This window comes from Rhinatrema bivittatum, chromosome 1 (genome assembly GCF_901001135.1).
Source record: "Rhinatrema bivittatum chromosome 1, aRhiBiv1.1, whole genome shotgun sequence".
In the NCBI taxonomy this organism is placed as follows: Eukaryota; Metazoa; Chordata; class Amphibia; order Gymnophiona; family Rhinatrematidae; genus Rhinatrema; species Rhinatrema bivittatum.
In genome coordinates, this window is record NC_042615.1 from 10531987 (window position 1) to 10556481 (window position 24495).

The 24495-nt window shown below is 44.7% G+C and overlaps 1 protein-coding gene across 8 annotated transcripts in view; it reads left to right on the forward strand.

Moving 5' to 3' along the window:
• The window catches only part of ADAD1 (adenosine deaminase domain containing 1), a 551435-nt gene that overhangs the window by 60748 nt on the left and 466192 nt on the right, over positions 1-24495 (forward strand). For 7 of the 8 annotated variants that reach the window (XM_029586923.1, XM_029586984.1, XM_029585575.1 and 4 more), the window contains exon 3: positions 9549-9737. The exons of the other annotated variant lie outside the window; for it this stretch is intronic. In XM_029586923.1, the coding sequence (XP_029442783.1) occupies positions 9549-9737 (189 nt within the window). The remainder of the gene's footprint in view (positions 1-9548; positions 9738-24495) is intronic. 8 annotated transcript variants of the gene reach the window in all.

The following is a 24495-nucleotide window of genomic DNA, read 5'->3' on the forward strand; positions in this document are numbered from 1 at the left end:
TATTGGATGGGGGGAGGTGTGTGGGGGGGGGCAGGGGGAAACTGTACAGGGGTTGGGGAAATAAGTGTTGCGGAGAAGTCACAGAACTAGGATTGTGAAGAGTTGGGATAGGCCTGTTTAAATAACCAGGTCTTGATTCCTTTTTTGAATTAAGTGATGGTTCTAGTCGGAGCTCGGCGGGGAGGGAGTTCCAGAGGGTGGGGCCGGCAATGGAGAAGGCTCTCTCTCTGGTGGTTGTGAGGTGAGCAATTTTGAGTGAAGGGGTGTGGAGGGTGCCAGCAAGGGAGTTTCTGGTGGGGCGGTTGGCCTGGCAGAAGTGTGGCATATCTTCGATCCATGGGGAATTATTTTTGTATAGCGTGTTATGTATGATAGTGAGTGTTTTGTATTGAGAGCGATACGTGATAGGGAGCCAGTGGAGGTCTTGAAGTATGGGAGTAATATGATCAGTCTTTCTTGAGTTTGTAAGGATGCGAGCCATGGCGTTTTGTAAGATTTGGAGGGGTTTGATTGTGGAGGCAGGAAGGCCTATTAGCAGTGAGTTGCAATAATCAAGTCTTGATAGTATGGTGGTTTGCATAACAGTACGGAAGTCATGTGCGTGGAGGAGAGGCTTCAGTTTTTTGAGGGTTTGGAGTTTATAGAAGCCCCCTTTTAGGAGCGATTTGATGTGGGATTTGAAGCTTAGTTGTGTATCTAGGGAGACTCCTAGATCTCTGACAGTGGGCGGATGCGTGTGATTTTGTGAAGTGTTTTGATGCATTTGGTGGATGGAAAAGCTGGGTTGATTGAGCAGAGGGGAATAGATTCTGTAATGGGAATTAGGATTTGGACGTCGTCCGCATAGATAAAGTGGGTAAGGCCTAGGTCCTTGGAGTTGGCACAGGGGTAGAAGGTAATATTGAATAGTGTCTGGGAGAGGGATAAACCTTGAGGGACGCCCCAAGTTAAGTTAATGGGTGTAGATTCTTTATTATCTATTCTAACCTTGTAGTGTCTGAGGTAGGATTTGAACCAGCTGTGGGTGGTTCCTGTGATGCCAGTTTCTGAGAGATGATTTAGTAGCATGTTGTGAGTGATAGTGTCAAATGCTGCTGATATATCTAGTAATGCAAGCATGAAAGATTGGCCCTTATCTAATCCTTTGAGGAGAGTATCTGTGAGGGATAATAGGAGGGTTTCAGTGTTAAATTTACGGAAGCCAAATTGGGACGGGAATAGGAGATTTGTGTTTTTTGAGATGATCAGTGAGTTGGAGGTTGACTACTCTTTCCATGAGTTTTGCTATGAAAGGAAGGTTGGAGATTGGCCAATAGTTTGCTGGATCTGAGGGGTCAAGGTTAGGCTTCTTCAGTATAGGTTTAAGGGTGGCTTGTTTCAGTGCGGCAGGAACGTATCCTAGCGCGAGGGAGCAGTTGATTTCCGCTAGGGGTTTAGTGATTAAGTTTGGGATGGTTGTTAGTGATTTTGTGGGGGTGGTATCGGATGGGTGCGAAGAAGGTTTTATTTTCTTTAGGATAGATTCAATTTCGGAGGAGGATGTGGTTTCGAAGGCCTCAAGGGTAGCCTTGGGGTTTATGGTGGTGGTGTTGAAGTGTGGGGTGGAGGGTGTAAATTGTAGCAAAAGCTTGGAGATTTGTCCTGGGAAAAAGTCTGCAAGTTCGTCGCTTTTGCTTTTGGTGTCATCATCAGAGATGGATGGTGAGGCAGTTTTGGTGAGATTGGAGACACATGAAAAGAGGGCTTTAGCATTATATTGAAAATTATGGATTTTGAGAGCCTAAGTCTTTGTATTAAGTATAGAAGTTCTATAGGTGTGAAGGGCTGATTTGTAGGCAGTCAGCAGGGTGGAGGAAGGGTCTTTGCGCCATTTCTTTTCTTTAGATCTTAGTTCGTGTTTGTTTTTTTTAGTTCAGCAGTGACCATGGTTTTTTTTGTATTGTGAGCAGGGTTTAGTTCTATAGACTTTAATGGGAATATTTTGTTAGCGATGGTGTTGGTGGTAATATTCCAAGAGGAGAGGGCCGAGTCTGGGCTAGACAGGTCTATTTTATCAATGCTTTTCGTGAGGGAGAGAATTAGGTCATCCTTGGTGCAGGGATTTCTAAAATATATAGTATTTTTGTGTGTGGGTGGGGGACTGGTTGTGGGTTGGTTTTTTTTTGTTTTGTTTTTGTTTGTGTTTTTTTTATGGTAAGGTTGGTTTTTGAGTGTGTGGTCAGACCAGGAGTCAGGGGTGCAGGTAGGAGTGTCGGCAGAGAGGAAGAGTGAATTAATAAAGATCAAATCAAGAGTGGAGGTTGTTATAATTTGTTTAAAACCCATGGCATTAACGGAAGATAAAAAGGCTTCACAATTGGGGGGTAGGGGGATAGTGTCTACGTGGAGGTTAGTCTCCCGAAGATGATGGTTGGGATGTCAATATCTATATTGTCAGCTATGAATTCGATGAGGGGGGAGGCGTTATCATGAAGACCTGGGGGGGGGTATAGACTAGGCAAACTTGCAATTGGGTTGATTTAAAAAGGCCAATTTCAAATTTAGGGGAGGTGTTGACAGTCTGAGAGATTAGACTAAGTTCTTTCTTGGCAGCCAGTAGGAGGCCTCAACTTCTCTCTCTCTCTTTTTTTTTTGTGTGTGTGCGCGCCTAGGGAGAGAGATGTCAAAGTCGTGTAGGAAGTTGGTTTAAGAGGAATAAATCAGGGTGTTTGAACCATGTTTCCGTTATGGCGGATATATCGGGCTGGGTGTCCATCGTTGAGGATGGGAGTCTCTCTCTTTTTTTTTTTGTTAAGGGTTGAGAATTGATGAGTGTGAGGCCGAGGAACTGAGTGAGAGGGGATATCATGATTGCCAGAAGTGATCTAGAGTTGGGGGGAGGAATAGTTGTTAGAGGTTTTTTGTGGTAGTGGGGGAGGTGTTTGAGGGTAGGAGTAGGGTAAATTAGCATATCTAATTGGTAGGGGGAGTGTGTGGTGTAGGAAGAGACCGATGTTAGTGTGTTTCCAGTGTATAGGTGGAAGTCTAGTAGAAGGATGGCCGAGGTACTGATATATGGTGGTTTAAGTGGTGTAGAGAAGAAGTGGAGGTAAGTGAGGGAAGCAGGGATATGGTGAAGTGAGTAGATATTAAAAGTGAGGAGGGCCGAGGCCCTGTATTGCTGGAAGAGGCTGAGAGGAAAGGATAATGGGTCGGCTATCTGGGGTACCGATACAAAAGGGGGCTGCACAAAGGGGCGCACCAAGGGGCAGGCCCCTTAGGTCGCGCTCCTTCGGCGCACGGCACAGCAGGTAGAAACCTTGATGTAAAGTGCTTAGGCGTCGCTCCCTGATGAGGTCGCTGCCGTGCCTGGTCTCAGGCCAAGGGTGCGGGGAGTAGGATGGGCCTTGGTATCTTGTGGGGGCCTCGGGCCTCTGGAGTCGGTCGACAGGTAGTCTATGAAGGGGGGCTCTTACCCCGATGGGTGGTGCCGGTCGAGCGAGCCAAGGCAGTCCGAGACTAAAGATGCCCGTTGAAACTCATTCATGTAGAAACATAGAAATGACGGCAGAAGAAGACCAAAGGGTCCATCCAGTCTGCCCAGCAAGCTTTTACACTTATTTTTTTTTCCATACTTTTCTGTTACGCTTGACCCTTTAAATAACTTTTTTGGTTCTATTTCCCTTCCACCCCCACCATCGTAGATAGCAGTGCTGGAGCTGCATCTAAGTGAAGTATCTAGCTAATTAATTTGGGGTAGTAACCACTGTAATAAGCAAGCTACTCCCTCGCTTGTTTTACCCAGCCTGTGCAACTCAGTCCTTGTTGGTTGTTTGAATACAAATCCTCTTTTCTTCGTTCCCCCTGCCGTTGAAGCAGTGAGCTGATCTGGATATGTTTTCTAAGTGAAGTATCAGGCTTGATTCGGGGTAGTAATTCCACTTTCACCAAGGGGTTGCCCAGTCCTGGCAACTTCTCCCGTCGACGAACCTCAGCAACCATCTGCTCCTCCGGCAGAGGGCTCCCCTCAGCCATCCTCCTCTCCGGGCTCCTCCACAGGATACCCTTCAGATCCTGGAGAGATTCCACCTGAGCCAGTTTCTCCCCCAGAGGATCTCTCATATTCAACATTCTTGGAGAAAGTGGGACAACCTCTAAATATAGACATCAGAAAAGTACCGGACCCTAGGCAAGAGATGATGGGAATATTGAAGATCTATGGCAATACCGTCCCACGCTGTTTTAGATTCCGTGATGACAAAAGCATGGGAATCCCCTTTCTCGGGGCAACCAACTTCCAGAAAAACGGATCTAAAATACCACATGCAGGAGTCACCCGTTTATTTGTTTGTTTTTCTATACCAACATTCAATTCAGAATATCACTTTGGTTTACACAGAACAAAATTGTCATCAAATACATTTTTGAGGACAGAATACAATAAAAGTTAAAACATTAATCTGTTTTTTAATTTCATATTTAAACTATCAAACCTATATAAACAGGAACCTATTTTTCTAAAAACATACTATGTACCTAAAGAAAAAGGAACTTATAGAATGGGGATGTTAAACATTAAATTTGTTGGGGGGAAAGCTTTATAAAAAAAAGCCATGTTTTAAGGCTTTTTCTAAAGGAAGATGTAGAGGGGTCAATTCTTAGAGAAGATGGAAGAGAGTTCAATAAATTAGGAGCTATTATAGAAGCAGCCCGGTTCCTAGTGGATGTTTTGTGAATTTCTTTGTTGAAAGGAATTGATAGTAACTCCGTGTCTGAATGGAGATTTCTAGTGGAAATACATTGATAAAGGGGTTTTTGTAACCAAGAGGAGAAATCATTATACAATGCTTTATGAACAAGCATAATGATCTTGTACTGTGACCTGAATGAAATGGGAAGCCAATGTAACTGATTAAGAATAGGTGTAATATTCTCAAATTTTCTACAATTTGTTGAGGATCTGGCGGCAGCGTTTTGTAGCAGCTGAAGGGGTTTAATGGTGGCCACAGGCAAGCCTATTAAAATGGAGTTGCAATAGTCCAATTTTGTGAAAAGTAGGGATTGTAGAACTGTTCTAAAATCTGGGGGTGAATTAAAGGTTTGTTTTCTCAGAATTTGAAGTTTATAGAAACCTTCTTTAATTAGATTTTAATGTGAATTTTAAAGTTAAACTCTTCATCTAAGGTGATCCCAAGGTCCTGAACTGATGTAGATATTTTATATTTGAGCAATACTGTGGAATCTATGGACGATGGTGATAACTTGTTGGACAGAAGAAGAAACTGTTTTATTCTGATTAAGGGACAGCGCCATTTGAGACAGGATGTTTATATCAAACTGATATAATTCCCATTGAGTAAATGTATTGTTGATGTTGCCTTTAATTGGTAGTAATATTTGAACATCGTCAGCATAAAGGAAGTATGAAAGGCCTATTTTATTTAGATAGTGGCATAAAGGGATCATGTAAATGTTGAAGAGAGTAGGTGAGAGGGAAGAGGTATAAGATCCGAAGTTTTGTTATTGTAAGATACATTGAAGGATTGATTAGAGAGAAAAGAGTAAAATCATTGCAGGACACTACCATTGACCAATTTCTTTTAGTCTATGTAGAAGTATCTTGTGATTGACAGTTAAACACAGCAGAGATGTCCAAAAGAATCAAGATAAGAGGTGCCATTGTCGAATCCATGATGGACTGTATCAATCAGAATAATTAGTAACGATTCAGTGCTATGTCCTTTTTTTTTAAAACCATGTTGACCAGGTAGAAGAATGTTTTTTTGGTTCTCTAAGAATTCCAAAAGTTGTAAATTAACTATTTTTTCTATAATTTTAGAAAGGAAAGGTAAAATGGAGATGGGCCTGTAATTAGATAAAATTGATGGATCCAAATGCGGCTTTTTTAGAATTGGTTTAACAACCGCACATTTAAGTAAATTTGGAAGGAAACCTTATACGAGAGAAAGGTTAACAATATCTGTGATGGGTCTAGCTAAACAATTTGGAATTAGCTTTAGGATTTTTACTGGAATGGGATCAAGTGGATGAGCCGCTGGGTTAATTTTCTGGATGATGGATTCAACTTCAGAGAAGGCGATGGTCTCAAATTGTGACCAAATGGGATTAATAGAGGATGTAGGTGACAAAGAATCAGAATTACAAGCAAAATTTATTGGAGTAAGCTTCGATATTTTGTCTTTAAGATAATTAGCAAATTCATGACTTGATATTGAAGGTTTATCTCTTTGAGTCATAATTAATAGGATGAGTCAATTTAGACACACGATCAAAAAGTACTTTGGGATTATATTGATAGTTGTGAATTCTTTTTGAGTAGTAATTTCTTTTGGCCGTATTAATGTCGGTAGAATAGATGTATAATAGTGTTCTATATCTATCTTGTAGTTGATTTGTGGACAGTTCTAGCATTGCATCTAGTCTTGCTTGGTTATGGACGGAGGAGACTCAGGGAAACGCGGGAAGATACAAGCAGGAATGCCTCACTGACAAAGTTCAGTGATCTTTGAGAGCTCCGCCACTTAGTGGCACGGAGGACATCCCAGACAGCATGGCTAATTCACCTGCTATCTATGGAAAACACTGTTTACAGTAAGCAAACCTGCTCTTTATGATCTCAGACTTTACATAGGCAAGCTTCCTGTGACTTTAAAGACCCCCCACACAAATGAGTCTTTTGCATTGACTGCAGCAGAAAGCAGATGCAGAAGAATATAATTGCTAGTTTCACTAATGTAATGGCTTACAAATCATGTTGATTTCCTATATAAATTTAATTATTTTGTGCTTTTGAAAAGGTGTTAGACATTAGAAGCATTTTATTGTTCCAAAAAGAAATGGGAATTGTTTTGACATGTAATGCCCTTCTACTAGGTCTACCATCCACTTCACTAAGACCACTACACATTTTACAAAACACTGCTGCTAGAATCTTGACTGGTAAAAGCAAAAGAGACCACATCACAGAAACTCTGGCGGAGTTATACTGGCTACCCATTGAGCAAAGAATTCAGTACAAAACACTATGCACCATACATAAATTAATACCTAATACGACATTAAGACCACTGCAAATACTTCAGAACACAGCAGCTAGAATACTAACCGGAAAAAGGAGGGACCAAATAACTGAAACCCTAGCAGAGTTACATTGGCTACCATTTGAACGCAGAATTAAACACAAAACCCTATGTACCATTCACAAACTAATTTATGATGAGAAATCAGATTGGTTAAACACAGCATTACGGGTACACACTCCACACAGGAACCTCCGATCAGCAAATAAAGCACTCCTATCCATTCCATCAGTTAAAACAGCAAGACTGACCCAAGTGAGAGAGAGAGCCCTATCACTAGCAGGACCCATAATCTGGAACACAGTGCCTCCAGAGATCAGACTACAAAGTGATTTCAAGGCATTCAAGAAAAGTTTAAAAACATGGCTTTTTAAACAAGCATTTTACAAAGAGACGGGAGAAAAGAGAAATTATTCAGGAAAAGACAGAAAGGCACTGACACACAGTACTTAGGACTTTACAGTATATTAGTCTATGAACTCTACACCACAATAAGCATAACTATAATTGTACAGTTCTTTACTGTACAGCCTTGTACTGCACAGCTTTTTTACTGTTTTGTCTCACAGAAACATCCCAAGTTTCCTCATCCAAAGCAGCTAACGTTTCTCCCAATCAGTCTCCAAAACAAAGATCTTAATGTTTGAAGTCATTTATTGTAAAGATAATTTCTTATTACTTACAAGTGTTGCTTTCAAACGTCTATGCCTCTGGCAGAGATCCTTGTTGCTGTAGGAAGGCAGGGGAAGGGAGGTGAAGTTTCTTGGGACGCAGGGTAAGAGAACGAGGGGTTGAAGCTGATTAGTCTTTATAATTAAAGTGGTAGGAGGAACGTAAAAAGCTGTTCGTGTAACAGAGGTTACAGGCACGTGAGTCTTCTACTGGCCTAGCTGAGATTGACCCACCGTCTTGGAAAGTGTTTACAGGAGAAAATCTCCTCAGGCTGAGGTAAGGGGCGAGAGCCAATGGTAGCGAGCCAGGACCCAAGTGAAACAGGAGGGAACATGAAGGGCAGTCCCTTCAGTCAATAAGGCACCTGAAAGGACCCAGGTTAGGTTAAGAAGCATACAGATCATTTCCCAATGGGAGGAACAGAAGGGAGGGGCATCTGTTAAAGGCAAACTCCCTTTAAAGGCAGGGCTCTCAGACTTTTGTGCTGGGTTACAGAAAGTGTCACAAGTACTAGGAAGGAGGGGCTGTGGTAAACACAGGTGGGCTACACGTTATACAGACACAAACATGTACCCTTTACTGGGGACAGAACAATAATACTATGTGTGATAAAACTACCCATGTAAAACTACCCAGCAATCATGTAAATAAACAAGCGCTAAATCATGTATATAAGATATCATAAGGACGCTTACAAGGTATCATGAGGACGGCTCCTTGCCTCCCTCATATACTCCCTTGTATATTATACTCTATCTTCGTTCCCCTTCTTATTTCCTACTCCAAGTTAACGCATCCTTGTTATAATGTAACTTTATACTCCTTCAAATTGTCTCATGTTATTGGTTGGTTATAGTTACTGCTTGTTCGATGTAAACAGAGTTGATTTGATTTGTATCAAGAAAGTTGGTATATAAATAAATGTAAGTACCTTGGTACAATTGGTCATGATCTACTTCGCTAAATGACTATGTACAATGATATATTGTAACCAAACCTTTAACGGCACCTGTTAGAATGTACTATAGTACACTTTTACCTACATTAAATATGTGCCTACATGTAAACCGTTGCGATGGTATTTAACTTAGCAATGGTATAGAAAAGTTTTTAAATAAATTTAAATACATAACGAAAAAGCAGAATGGCTGAACAGAGCCCTTCGTGTACACGTCCTGAACAGAAACCTGAGATCAGCCAACAAAGCACTCCTAACTATTTCATCAATCAAAACAGGTAGATTAACACAAGTAAGAGAGAGAGCATTATTCTTGTCAGGACCCATTCTATGGAACACCATGCCCATGGAGTTAAGATTACAAAGTGACAGCAAAACCTTTAGAAAAAAAAACTTAAAACCCTGGCTCTTTAAACAAGCTTATCAAAAAGAGAAGGGAGAATAGTACCCAGGGAAATGCAAGATACAAACAATTTAACACCCACACACATAACCAAAATCAATGTGTGTAGTTTTTATTTGTTATTTTAGTTTAATCTTCATTTTTTTCATTCATCAATAAAGGATAAAAGTACAATGATAAGGCTAATCTTGTATCCAAAACTGAAACAATGAGAAATGGACATGATTTATCACATTTACCAATTAATATTGTTTACAAACTGTTACCGAACCTTAATGGCAATTGTGTAGTTTGATATATTTTAGCATTTTTATGTGCCTTACTGTAAACCATTGTGACGGTACCCATCTGAACGACGGTATAGAAAAAAGTTAAAATAAAAAATAAAAATAATAAATATATGAATTACATTTTAATTTAAACTATTGTGTTTTAGGTCAGTTTCCAGAACCATTATTGTCTAAGGTGGTTGTATCTCCTTTGACTGCTTCACTTCCTCCAAAGAAAATACCAAGGGAATTTATAATAAAATATCGGCGTGGAGATCTGAACCCCATATCTGCCTTACATCAGTTTGTACAAATGCAACGTATGGACCTAGATTTGAAAGAAACTGTAAAAACAGGTAGTGTACTCTGATGGAATATACTTTTATTTAAAAGATTTTAAGATGAGTGAATGGATTCTGTTGCTTTCTACAGTAATAAACAAAAAATATACTAAACTTTAATATTACAGAAGATGATGTGTGGATCAACAAAGTTGTGCCTGGGTCCAGCTTATGAAGGTCCTTCTGTAATAACAAAATTTGGTATATTTTATGTAGTGAGTTCCAAACTTGCAGAATTTTGTGGTTTCTACAATAACATACCTATTTTGTATTTTAAAGTAATGTTTTTTTAGATTGGTCTAAGATTTCTACCCTCAAATTTTCAGCAGGGAACACATTTCCCAATATTGTATCTTTAAAAAAAAAAAAAAAAGAGGCATACCATGTCCTTGCGATGGACTTGCTTCCCATCGATAGGGCTGAATTAGCCATGCTGTCATGGGAACTCAGTCAGGCCCGGGAGGCGGAGCTTCCTAAGTGATGTCAGAGCTTTGCTCTTAGGCTGCGCGTGGTTTCCCACGCTGAAAAACGACTGTCTGTTTTGCCGTGCACGGGATCGCACGAGGAGCCTCAGACCTCAGCAAAATCCAAAAAACAGAAGAAAAATCCGAAGAAACGAAAGAGCAAGACAAGGACGGCTCCCTGACCTTCAGGATTCAAACCCTGCCTCTGCGGGAAGGTCATGTCCATCATGTCCAGATGGTCATGTGATGGACATGACCGCTGCTATCGTTGGGGACCAGACCACAAGCTCGAGTCGTGCCCTTATTGCGGTCGGATGTTGCCAAGGGCACGCAGACAGAGGAGGGAGAAGATGGAGCATCTCCGGGCCTCGAGGACAGACTCTTATGCCCCACAGTCAGAGGCCCACTCTTCCCCGGGGCCTAGCATGCCTGCACTGCCTCCCCAGCGTTGAGCGGCCTCCATGGAACCTCCGACTGCAAAGCATCACATGAGAGGTAAAACTCTGGCCTCAGAGTCTAGATCCCTCCCGCAAAAAAAGCCGACGTCGGCCGGAGTCGCATGCGCCGGGGTGGGTAGTGACACATACCCGGGATCCGATCCATGCGTCGAAATCAGCAACTCACCCCCAGTCGACGCAGCGCCAGGTGGACGCGACACAGGCTACCAAACTTACGACGCCGGAGGAATAGACGCATCGACTGAGACCTTCTGAGTCGCCCCAGGCGCCGACTATGACGCAGGTGCATCTGCTGAAGCACCCTCTTCCAACACATGGAACGACACCATCATGGCGCGAAGAGACTGCGCAGATGCGGTGCAAAGCAAGTGTCTGTGCCGAAGCGAGCAGACGAAAACCATGGCGCCATCGATACAAGACGCCCTCAGCGCCAATACCAGAAACCAGGAAGAAAACTAAATCTCGTCCGCATTCCCCAGAACCTACTGGGACGCGGAAGAAATCCCGTTGCGTGCCGCTGGCTACTATATCAGAGACGTCCAGGGATGCCCCCTTGACCCTAACACCCTCTTCACCAGCCTCCTCGTCCAGATCAGACAGGGACGAAGGTTAAATTCATCTATCTTAGTCAGTCTCCTCGGCTCCTGTATTTTCAGATTTATCCTTGGCTTCCAAATGTCACTCCCAGGGTGACATTCTGCAGGAACCCCTGGCGAAAAAACGCAAGGTGTGGGGAAAAACTGCGCACACGTGTGCCTGAGACTCAGCCATCAGATACAAATATCCTCTTGGCAGCCAATCCAGCAGGCAGACCACAGGTACTGGCTAGACCACCGACGACCTCCATCTCCACGGGCACTCTCTCCAGCCCCGACACCAGCATCACAACCTCAACGGTCGTGTACCCCAGTGTCGCCGGACCTGCAGCCCACATCACGGATAGCTCAACAGGGTATCCCTCAGAACCTGGGGATGAACCGGCGGAACACTCTCCTCTGGAAGACCTTACCTATCCAAAGCTCTTGGAAAAGATAGGTTCGGTCCTTAACCTTAACATTCAAAAGGTGCCAGATCTGAGATCGGCGACTTTAGATCTATTAAAGATTTTTGATCTACCGGCAGAGCCTACCTCTCTACCTCCACATGGGGTGCTAGACTCAGTGCTGGAACCTTCCTGGGATACCCCTTTTCAGCTCCCACCGGTTTCGAGGAAAACCGATCTCAAGTATAAAATGCAAAAATCACCTTGCTATTCAGCACCACAACTACCCCATGCATCCCTGGTAGTTGAATTGGCAATGGCGAGAGCTAGAAAATCCAGGTCACACTCAGCTACCCCTCCGGGCAGAGATCTTCGTTCGCTGGATGAATTTGTGAATCGCACATTCCAGGCGTCAATGCTGGCCGTCCGCATTAACTATCACCAATTCTATATCATCCAATACCTCTATGAGTTATTGGATGAAAGAAAGCTCAGACCCCGTCCATCCCATTGGGGACACGAATCATGTACAAGACCTGTAGGAGGGCATCCGCCATTTGTTGCGCACAGTCTATGAAGGGTTTGAGACCACCTCTGCAGCTGCCATTGCGGCACGACGTATGGCGTGGCTGCGGGCCAGCTCCATTAGAGAAGATGTCCACAGGAAATTGGCCAGTTTACTGTGTAAAGGAGACAATTTGTTTGGGACCCGTTTCCAGGAAACTGTGGCCCAGCTAAAGGAGCAGTCCGTGGCTGTACAATCGCTGGCCACTCCTCAATCCTACTCTGCAACACGCCGATACCCCACAGTACCTCGCAGACAGATCTTCCAGCGCCGGCCTTATAGGCCATATGCCTCGTACCGTCCCCCACCTTATCAGCAGACTTCCTGTCCGCAGAATCAACAAAACCAAAACCATCGGATGACCCCGGGGCCAGCACCCACAAACACAACAACCCGCTGCCCCGGCCAAGACTAACCCGTCTTCTTGAGCGTCGCCCTGCCACCACCGCAACAGGTGCTAGCGGGAGGTATCATGGCACACATCCGGGAATAGGAGAAGATCACCACCAACCAATGGGTACTAGACATCGTTCGACACGGGTACAGAATTCACTTCTACTCCCCCCCCCCCCCCCCCCCGCTCCCTCATGCAGCGCCAAGGGGGTCTAGACCCCATCAAAACCGCTTGGAACAGGAGGTACGGCGTTATTACAACAAGCGATTCGCCGCATTCCTCCGACAGAACATCTCACGGTATTCCACTCCCCTTACTTCCTAATTCCAAAGAAATCCGGGGACCTTCGTCCAATTTTGGAACTCAGAATCATCGTCAAGGAAAAGTTCAAAATGATCTCTCTCAAATCTCTGCTAGAAGTCCATTATTTATTTATTTATTTATTTATTTATTTATTTATTTACGGGTTTTTTATATACCGAGGCACGTTTGCAAAACATCACCTCGGTTCACAATGTAACATAACTGAGCAACAAGCTTTACAATAATAACATATTTTTTTTTTTAACAGGGAGGGGGTTAACAAGGGCAGGAGTAGATAATACGAAAATTATATACATATGTACATGTTAGTTTTTACAAGGGCGTTCATCAAATTAATAGCATTACCTGCTATTAATCAAGTTGACTTAGAAAATAACCACTGCTATTACTAGCATCAGTAGCATGGGATATACTTAGTATTTGGGTAATTGCCAGGTACTTGTAGCCTGGATTGGCCACTGTTGGAAACAGAATACTGGGCTTGATGGACCCTTGGTCTGACCCAGTTGGCAATTTTATGTTCTTAAGTACCCTTGATCCAACCCCAAGCTTGGATGTGCTCCATAAGACCTCAAGGATGCATACACTCACATTCCTATGCATCCTTCCTCCTGGCGATACCTGTCTTTCCAAGTCCATGGCCAATACTTCCAATACAAAGTCCTGCCCTTACAGCGCCCAGGGTGTTCACCGAATGTATGGCAGTGGTGGTGGCTGCGTTCCTCCACCAGCGGGGGATTATGATATTTCCTTACATCGACGACTGGCTGTTGGTAGCCGCCAGTCTGGACATGCTTCGGCAACATCTCCAACAGACAATTCAGTGCCTGGGCAAGTTGGGATTGATCATCAACTATCAGAAGTCCAGCTTACATCCGGCATAAATGATACAGTTCATAGGAGCTCAGTTGGACACAATCAAATACAGAGTTTTTCTGCCAGCCGACAGGAAACGAAACATGCGACTCCTTTTCCGCAGCCTGAAGTCGACTGTGTCGCTGACAGCACTTCAAGTCTTTGGACATATGGCTGCCTCGATCCACGCAGTCTCCATCACAAGACTCCGCATGCGGCACCTCCAATGGGGTCTCAAACGGCAGTGGAAACAACATTCTTAACTACTACATTGGAAAGTGTCCTTGACAAGAACCATGATGACGGACTTAGACTGGTGGTTGTTCAAACCAATACTCACCAAGGGAGCTCCTTTCACTCTCCTACCGCACAATGCGGTCCTAACCACGGATACCTCCCACAAAGGTTGGGGGGCCCAGCTCGACAACCTCCAGATGCAAGGCCTCTGATTACAGCGCGAACAATCTCTTCACATCAATCTCTTAGACTTGAGAGCCATCCGATATGCTCTACGCACCTTCGTCTCTCACCTCCAAGGCCACTGGGTGATGGTCTACGCGGACAATCAGGTGGCCATGTTTTATATCAACAAACAGGGGGGCTCAGGCTCCTGGACTCTGTGCCACGAAGCCCTCACTCTCCTGCAATGGTTCATCCACCACTCCAACTACAAGCCACTTACTTGCCGAGAATCGCGAACACTCAAGCGGACCGGCTGAGCCGGATATTCCATCCACACGAATGGTCCCTCGACAACGAGGCAGCCGAGACCATCTTCCAAAGATGGGGTCATCCTTCCATAGATCTTTTCGCCACAGAGCACAACCGGAAAGTTCATTGCTTCTGCTCTGTGTGGCTGACTCCACACAGGGTCGCTCAGGATGCTTTCCTCATTCCATGGACAGAGCCCCTGATGTACGCATTCCCCCCCCCCCCCCCCAATTCCCCTCATCACAAAGACTCTACAAAGTGCATGAGGGACAGGGTGCAATTGATCCTCGTGGCACCGGCATGGCCACGCCAACCATGGTATGCACACCTTCTACACCTGTCGTTGGACGCGCCGTTCAGACTTCCCAATCGAGAAAACCTGCTGTCTCAGGACGACAGGTCCCTCCTCCACCTGTTGCACTTCTCTCTGCATCTCACGGCTTGGAGGTTGAACGGCGCTTTCTGTCGGAACAAGGCTTCTCCATCACAGTTCAGGAGGTAATCTTAGCAGCTCTCAAGCCGTCCACGAGGAAAAACTATCACTTCAAATGGAAGCGCTACACCACGTGGTGCGACTCCAGGAATGTTGACCCATCTACCTGTACACCAGAACCCTTGCTGGACTACTTACACACACTGTATATGGCTGATCTTGCTACAGCTTCAGTCAGAGTCCATCTCGGTGCGATTGCAGCCTTTCACCGATTGCACAATGGCCAACCCATCTCTATCCATCCGATGGTCTCTCAATTCGTAAAAGAGCTCACACACCTTCGCGCCTCCCCCCCCCCCCCCCCCCCCCCCCCCCCCCGATCTCAAAACCACCGGTTCTATGGAACCTAAACTTAGTTCGCGAACAACTGATGGTCTCGCCCTTCGAACCACTGGTATCTGCGCATCCATCGATGCCAGGTTGTCCCTCGCCACCGATTTCTTCTTCGGGGGCGATACGCACCTCTCCTCCACCGAGGTTTCCGATGCAGACACAGATTCCATCGAGACCGGCACCGATTCCATCGAGGATTTTCTCGATGCCCCCGGTGATTCCAACCGATATTTCGGAACCTCAACCTGGGCCTTCAGGTGTTCAGCCCCCTCGAGGTCCTGCAGGTCATCATCCAGATCCCTATGATACTTGGGGCGATGATACCTCTACTGACACCGATGATTTGCCTTCACCGCCCTCTCCTGCAGAGAGTAGAAAGCGTTCTCCCCCTGAGGACCTCTCTTTCATAAATTTTGTGAAGGAAATGTCAGAGTTGGTCCCATTCCAACTTCAATCTGAACAAGATGACAGGCACCAGATGATGGAATTGCTCCAATTTTTGGATGCCCCGAAAGTCATCACTTCTATTCCCATTCATCAGGTTTTTCTAGACCTTCTTAAAAAGAATTGGGAATCTCCTGGATCTGTTTCCCCGGTCAACAAAAAAGCTGACTCTACATATCTTGTACAGTCAGCACCTGGTTTTCAAAAACCTCAGTTAGACCATCATTCTGTAGTCGTAGAATCAGCTCAAAAGAAAGCTAAGCGACTAAAGCCACACTCTTCCATACCTCCTACTAAGGAAAACAAATTCCTAGATAGTATAGGTAGGAAGGTATTTCATGGAGCTATGCTGATTTCCAGAATAGCTTCTTATCAACTTTATATGACTCAATATAATAGGGTCATCCTGAAACAGATGCAGGAATACACTGATGCCTTGCCTGAACAGTTCCAGCCACAGCTTCAATCCCTTCTAAATAAAGGGTTTGAAGCTGGGAAGCATGAAATACGAACAGCCTATGACATCTTTGATGCTTCCACTAGAATTTCTGCCACAGCCATCTCTGCCAGATGTTGGGCTTGGCTTAAATCATCTGACCTTCGTCCAGAAGTTCAGGACACGCTCTCTGATTTACCCTGCCTAGGGGATAATTTGTTTGGTGAGCAAATTCAACAAATTGTTGCTGAATTGAAGGATCATCATGAGACACTTAAACAGCTCTCATCCATTCCTCCTGACTTGCCTTCTAAACAGCCCTTTAGAAAGGACTCCAAGAAGTCTTTCTTTAGGCCACGAAAGTATTATCCCCCATCAACCAAGCCTAGGCCTGCACGGTCTTACCATAAGACTCAGCCTCACCAGACTCGTAAACAAAAGCCTGCAGCAGCTCCACAATCGGGCCCTGCGGTGGGTTTTTGACTTTCACTTAGAGAGCAGTTGCCAAACTCCTCTTCCAGCTATACCGGTAGGAGGACGGCTGTGCCACTTCCTAGAAAAGTGGCATCAAATCACCACAGATCAATGGGTGATAGCAATCATTGCACAGGGTTACCACCTCAACTTCCTATCCCTTCCTGCCGACTCCCCACCTTTGCAGGCGTGGAGACTCACCGATCACTCTGTTCTTTTAGAGCAGTAAGTTTCTCTTCTCCTACAGTCAAACGCTATAGAACCCGTTCCTCCCTTACAACAAGGACTCTAGTTCTATTCCAGGTACTTCCTGATACCAAAAAAGTCAGGAGGACTTCATCCAATCCTAGACCTACGGGCCCTCAACAAGTACCTTTCCAAGGAGAAGTTCAAGATGGTAACCCTGGGCTCACTGCTCCCTCTACTGCAAAGAGGGGATTGGCTATGCTATCTAGACCTGAAAGACGCATATACCCACATTGCGATCACAGAATCTCATCGCAAATACCTGCGTTTTCTAGTAGGCCGAAACCACTACCAATACCGAGTACTACCTTTTGGCCTGGCGTCCACACCACGAGTCTTTACCAAATACCTCGTGGTGGTAGCAGCATTCCTCAGGAAGGAAGGTGTCCACGTCTACCCCTACCTGGACGATTGGCTAATCAGGGCTCCAACCCACCAAATAGCTCGGTCCTCCCTGACCCTAACAATTCATACTTTGCTCTCTCTAGGATTTCTTGTTAATTACGAGAAATCCTACTTGGTCCCATCTCAGACCTTATCTTTCATTGGGGCAGACTTGGACACCTTACAAACAAAAGCCTTCCTCCCTCATCAACGGGCCAAGACTCTGGTGTCCCTAGCTCGCCAGCTGCGGTCTCAACACACAGCCACGGCTCGCCAATTCCTCATTTTACTGGGACATATGGCCTCCTCAGTTCAAGTAACTCCCATGGCCCGTCTGGCCATATGAGTCACACAATGGACTCTACGACTACAATGGACTCAAGCTGTTCAGCCTCTGTCCTCCATTGTTACAATCACCGACGCACTCCGTCTGTGTCTTGCCTGGTGGACAAATCAATGCAACCTCCTAAAGGACTTGTCCTTTCTTCCACCAGATCCCCAGATAATCCTCACCACCGATGCTTCCAACATCGGGTGGGGAGCCCATCTACACAATCTGCAAACTCAAGGATACTGGTCACTAGAGGAAGCCAAACACCAGATAAATTTCCTGGAGCTGCGAGCAATCCGCTATGCTCTCAGGACCTTTCAAGATTGCCTATCGAACCACGCAATCTTAATTCAAACAGACAACCAGGTGGCCATGTGGTACATAAACAAGCAGGGAGGCACAGGCTCCTTCCTTCTGTGTCAGGAAGCTGCGCAGATTTGGGTGGAAGCCCTCTCCCGCTCCATGTACCTCAGAGCCACCTACCTCCCGGGAGTGGACAATGTATTGGCAGACCAGCTGAGCCGTGTCTTCCAACCACACGAGTGGTCCCTCAACCCCTTGGTAGCGACCTCTCTATTTCACAAGTGGGGTTATCCCCACATAGACCTCTTTGCATCCCCTCAGAACCACAAAGTGGATAATTTCTGCTCTCTCATTCGGAGCCAGCACTCTCGGCCGAGGGATGCGTTCTCCCTCACGTGGACAACCGGTCTGCTTTATGCATTCCCTCCACTTCCTCTTCTGTCGAAGACTCTCGTGAAGCTCCGTCAGGACAGAGAAACTATGATCCTGATAGCACCGCACTGGCCACGCCAAGTGTGGTTTCCCATACTACAGGATCTCTCTATCCGCAGACACATTCCTCTGGGAACGGACCCGCATCTGCTCACTCAAAACGACGGATGCCTCCTCCATCCCAACCTCCGAGCCTTGTCACTGACGGCATGGATGTTGAAAGGTTAGTCCTTCAGCCATTTAACCTTTCGGATTCAGTTTCTCGTGTCCTGATCGCTTCACGAAAGCCTTCCACAAGAAAATCTTACTCATACAAATGGAAAAGGTATACATCATGGTGCACTTCTCAGTCCCTTGATCCCCTTTCCTGTCCAATCTCTAAATTCTTGGACTATTTATGGCATCTATCAGAATCAGGTCTAAAAACCTCTTCCATTAGAATGCATGTTAGTGCGGTAGCCGCCTTCCATAAAGGTATCGGGGGTGTCCCTATCTCAGTACAACCCCTGGTAACCCGTTTTCTTAAAGGCTTGCTCCATTTGAAGCCACCTTTACGCCCTCCGGCCCCATCTTGGGACCTTAATCTGGTTCTTGGTCGCCTTATGAAACCACCTTTCGAACCTCTGCACTCCTGTGACCTAAAATATCTCACATAGAAAGTGTTATTCCTTTTGGCTATCACTTCAGCTCGCAGGGTTAGTGAATTACAGGCCCTAGTTACCTATCCGCCTTACACTAAACTCCTGCAGGACCGGGCGGTACTCCGCACTCACCCTACATTTTTACCTAAGATAGTTTCGGAGTTTCATATCGATCAATCCATCATACTACCTATCTTCTTTCCCAGGCCCCACTCCAACTCAGGGGAACAGACTCTGCATACCCTAGACTGTAAACGAGCTCTAGCTTTTTACCTAGACCATACAGTTTCTCACAGGAAGAGCACTCAATTATTCGTCTCTTTCCATCCTAACAAGTTAGGACAACCTGTGGGTAAGCAGGCTCTTTCCTCCTGGTTGGCGGACTGCATTTCCTTCTGCTATCAGCAAGCTGGCATTCCTTTCCAAGACCGTGTTAAGGCACACTCTGTGAGGGCCATGGCGACTTCAGTAGCACACCTTCGATCGGTGCCGCTTCCTGACATCTGCAAAGCTGCAACCTGGAGTTCCCTCCATACCTTTGCAGCCCACTATTGTTTGGATAAAGCTGGAAGACAAGATTCCATCTTCGGCCAATCTGTCTTGCGTAACCTTTTTCCAACTTGATGTACTAACACCCTTCTACCTCCCGGTAGGGTGCGGATGTCCTTACCAAATTCCTCCCCAGTTGTTGTGCCTGTTGCACGCCCTTGGGTACACTTGGTGCAAGTCAGGACATCCTCAGCTCGGTACTCACCCATTTGTGAGGACAACCATCCTGCTTGTCCTGTGAGAAAGCAAATGTTGCTTACCTGATGTAACAGGTGTTCTCACAGGACAGCAGGATGTTAGTCCTCACGAAACCCGCCCGCCACCCCGCGGTGTTGGGTTCGTTTTTATTTTATCTTTTCGGCACTGCCTGTAGCTTTGAAAACAAGACTGAAGGGAGACCCCTGCTGGGCATGCCCAGTAGGGGCCAGTCAAAGTTCCTGAAACTTTGACAGAAGTTTTCCGTGGTTGGGGGCTCCATCCTCGATGTCACCCATTTGTGAGGACTAACATCCTGCTGTCCTGTGAGAACACCTGTTACATCAGGTAAGCAACATTTGCTTTCTTGCTGGCCGTATGCTCGGCATGTTGCTTCTCAGAGCTACAGGCGCTGTCCTGCCGCGATCCGTTTCTCAGAATCACCCCAGGGGCTATCCATCTTCGTACGGTTCCTTCCTTCTTACCCAAGGTAGTCTCGCACTTCCACCTCAACCAAACCATATCCTTGCCAACCATGGACGGTTTGAAGAAGTCGGAAGAAGGTCAAATACTGCGTCATCTCGACATCTGCAGGCTGCTGTCCAGATACCTGGAAATGTCGGAAACGGTACGAAAGATGGACCACCTGTTCGTCCTTCACAGTGGGAAGAGGCAAGGTGAAGCGGCCTCACGGGCGACTATTGCCCGCTGGATCAAAGAAGTTATCAAGGCGGCCTACATAGAGGCGGGACAACCACCACCTTTACGTTTCAAGGCTCACTCTACCAGGAAACTAGGATGCTGTCGCCTGCGGAGATATGCAGAGCGGCAACGTGGTCCTCCATCCATACCTTTTCCAGATTCTACCGTCTGGACGTCCAGGCCAGGGAGGACACAGCATTTGCAAGGGCAATCTTAAATGGACCTCGGGCAGCCTCCCACCCAGTCCGGGAGTAGCTTTTGTACATCCCATTTGTAATGAGTCCATCTGCTACACGCTAGGAAATGGAGAGATTACTTACCTGATAATCTCGTTTTCCTTAGTGTAGGCAGATGGACTCAGCATTCCGCCCGGCTGCCAATATATATAGGGATTCACAGTTTCAAGGTAAGCTATGTTTCCTTACATTGGGCATCCACCCTGCCGGGTGTCGACGCCTTCCGGTTGAGAACACTGGCGGTCTCCAGCTACTGTCAATCGGTCAGGTTAATCATGTTCAGTTAATTGATCGGTCAGACACACATATATCCATAAAGCTTTTGCAAGGAAGATTACTGAGCGCCTGCACTGCCTGCAGGGGTATATGTACTACGTGCTGACATCAGATCCGTCTCCAACTGCTAGCACGAGCACACTATACCCATTTTGTAATGAGTCCATCTGCCTACACTAAGGAAAACGAGATGATCAGGTAAGTAATCTCTCCATTACCAGTCATTTGTCCTGTCAGTATTCTTTCCAAGGCCTCATTCACACCAAGGTGAATGAGCATTGCAAGTTTGGACTGCAAGCAAGTCTTAGCCTTCTATTTGGAATGGCTAGAATACCATAGACAGTCCACCCAACTTTTTGTTTCTTTTGATAAGAGTAGATTGGGTGTTGCGATTGCCAAACAGACACTATCCAATTGGCTAGCAGATTCCATCTTGTATTATACCCAGGTGGGACTGCATCTTGGGGATTAGGTCAATGCTCATGCTGTCAGAGCCAAGGCAGTGTTGCTAGCCCAGTTGGGAGCAGTTCCCATGAAGGAGATCTACAAGGCGGCGGTGTGGAGAGAACTCCACATTTACATATTATTACTGTCTGGATTGGGATGGCCGACACAACAGTAGATTCGGCTAGTCTGTCGTGTGGAACCCAACTCTCCCAACCCTAGGCCTGTTTGCGTTCAGGCTGTCTCCTCCTTCTGTTACCAAAAGCACCGGTGGTGGTGTACCCGTTGGCACCTGGTTAGGTTTCTGTTTGTCCCATTTTAATGTTCGGGAGCAGCCTGTAGCTAGGGATTCACCCATGTGAGGACTACCATCCTGCTTGTCCTTGGAGAAAGCAACGTTGCTTACCTTTAACAAGTTTGTTCTGAGTTCAGCAGGATGTTAATCCTCATGAAACCCACCCACCACCCCGTGGAGTTGGGTTTCCTATTTTTTTTTTTTTGTTTAGATCTTATTTCAAGCAAAATACATAGCTTTGGATCATTGGTGGACTCTATCCGATACCCAGCATAAGCAATCGTTAAACAATTTGCTAATGCCCCAAATGCCCTCCCCCCCCCGCCCCCCCAAAAATGTCCGTAATAACTATAGCAGTTAGACAACCATCAACCACAAATCGAGAGTTCCAGAGAGTCAAAAAGCATTCAAAATTAAACATCATGTACATGGAGAATAGGGATTGTATGTATGGGTTCCATATATGCCAAAAGTCCCTCTTCTTTTTGAAGACATTTTTTTAATGTATTTCTCAAACTTGATAACTGATGAACTTTATTTTTCCCAAAACATTAATGTTGGAGGCTCTGTGGTAAGCCAACATAATAAAATACTATTCCTGGCCATAAGCAGTTTTTTGCATATCCACATTTTCTGGAGGAAATTCTCGAATTCAACATTCAGAAAAACATCGAAAAGAAACACTTTAGAAGTAAATGGCAAGGCAACACCTGTAACCATCTCAACTTTGCGCGTTGGGTCTCCAGTATAAAGAAATCTTGGGACAACCCCAAAAATAATGACCCAGTGTCCCTATTTTGGCACCACATTTTTTGAACTGGTCAGTATCAGACAAATGCATCAGAAACGCCTTATGCTGTGAGACATGATATTGCATCAAAAATTTGTATTGCCTTTCCCTAAGTAATGTTTGAACAATTTGACACATTCAGCAGGAGTAAAAGTAATCCCCAATTCGTTCGCCCAAGCATCAAAAATTATCTTGTAATTGGAGCTGGGAGGCGAAAGCGAGTGAGTTCTATTTTTATTACCTGTGTCGCCAGCGAATCCCTGGGGTAAGCAGAGGCTTGCCCCAACGGAACTTTTTACCATCTCGCTGTATTGCCTGGACGAAGGACGCTTCCTGCTTCCGGGAGGAGGTGGGACCCGGTCTCTCTACTATAAATTCCAGCCTGCTGTTTTCTGTTGCCAATTCTCCCAGCTTCAAGAAGTGAATTCCCCTGAAATATGTTTGTTTTATGCATTATTCCAATAACAAATTTTGTCTTTTGTGATAATATTTCCTTTATGCCACACACTAAAAGAAAGGCCAGGCTAAGGCCTTCTAGTGGTTTGGCAAATACAGAAACCGGGCAAAAGACTCTTTTGGAATGGTTAGACCCCCAAACTCCCCCTTGTGGGCTGACCGCTGAAGGAGAGACATTGGAACGGGGAATCTCTTCTCAGGTCAATGAAGTATCACTAAGCCCGGGGGCTCCGGCACCACCATCACCCCCTGGTAGAAAGGGTGTAGAAACTCTAGTTCAGACGGGCTATGCGGGAGGAACTGTTGAGCTCTCCGGATGTACAAGATAGTTGTGATCATTTAAAACGATTACAAGATGAGAAACAGAAACAGTATGAAAAGGCTCAATTGAGCATGTTGCAAAGTTCACCTAAGGAGTTTAGTACACCTAAAATTAGTAAGCTGGTTAAAGAGAAGAAAAATAGTATTGATGTTATTGATACAGATAAGTTATTAACAAAACAGACAAGTATTACTCTAGAAACATTATGGAATTGCATGGTTAAATTAGATACATCAATTAATAAATTAACTGAAGTTGTAATGCAAACGTCTACTTCATCTGTATCTGAATTCGAAAAAACAAAAAAAGGAAGTAAATATACTAGACAAAAGAGTACTCCAAATAGAAAAAATCCAAAATCAACAGATAACAGGAGAAGATGTTAATAAAAGATTAGAAATTTTAGAAAATACGGTAAGATCATTGAATATAAGAGTGAAAATTTTCCTATAATGGAACCGGTTAACTACCTTTTATGGTTCCAAAGTATGGATTTTTCCAGATTTGATAAAAAGCAACTCAGATCCGAAGAAGAACTTTTTTACAATATAGGGGAAAAGTTCTGGAAAAAGGTGGTTATTTTAATTTAAAATATCCATGTAAATGCATCATAAAATTAAATGGTAACTACTTGTTTACAGATCCGGATGGTTTAAAGGATCTTCTTGCAGCTCAAGGACCGGAATAGTGAATTTGAGGGGACTAATAATGCATAATTTCCTCTAAAATTGTGTTCCTTATAATACCGTTCTATTTAAAGAGGGGTAAAACACTTCTATTTCCTTATTCTAGTCTTATGATAGAGAATGTTATTATAAATGCTATTTGCTTCAACTTTATTTGACTATATTATTTTGATGTATTAAGTACATTTGCTGTATTTTCTCTTTTTTTTTTAAAACAATAAACAGAATTAAAAAAAAAAAATTATCTTGTAATTGTTAAGTGACACCTTGCTCATCAGTAACCTGTACCAAAAGGAAATTGTGTGCAGAGGTATCAGAAATATGAAATAAATCTGACAGTAACAATCTGTTCTCATTCTCCCAGTCTTTCATATAATGTCTAGCCTGTAGAAATGCATAAAGATTCTTGTGTGATAAACCATACTCATTCTTTAATGCTTGGAAATTGTACATAGTTCCCCCATCAAAAAACTGTGAAACATTCCACATTCATTACTGTGCAATGATTTTTTACCAATCCCACCTGATCAAAGTTTATCAACAAGGGAAGTA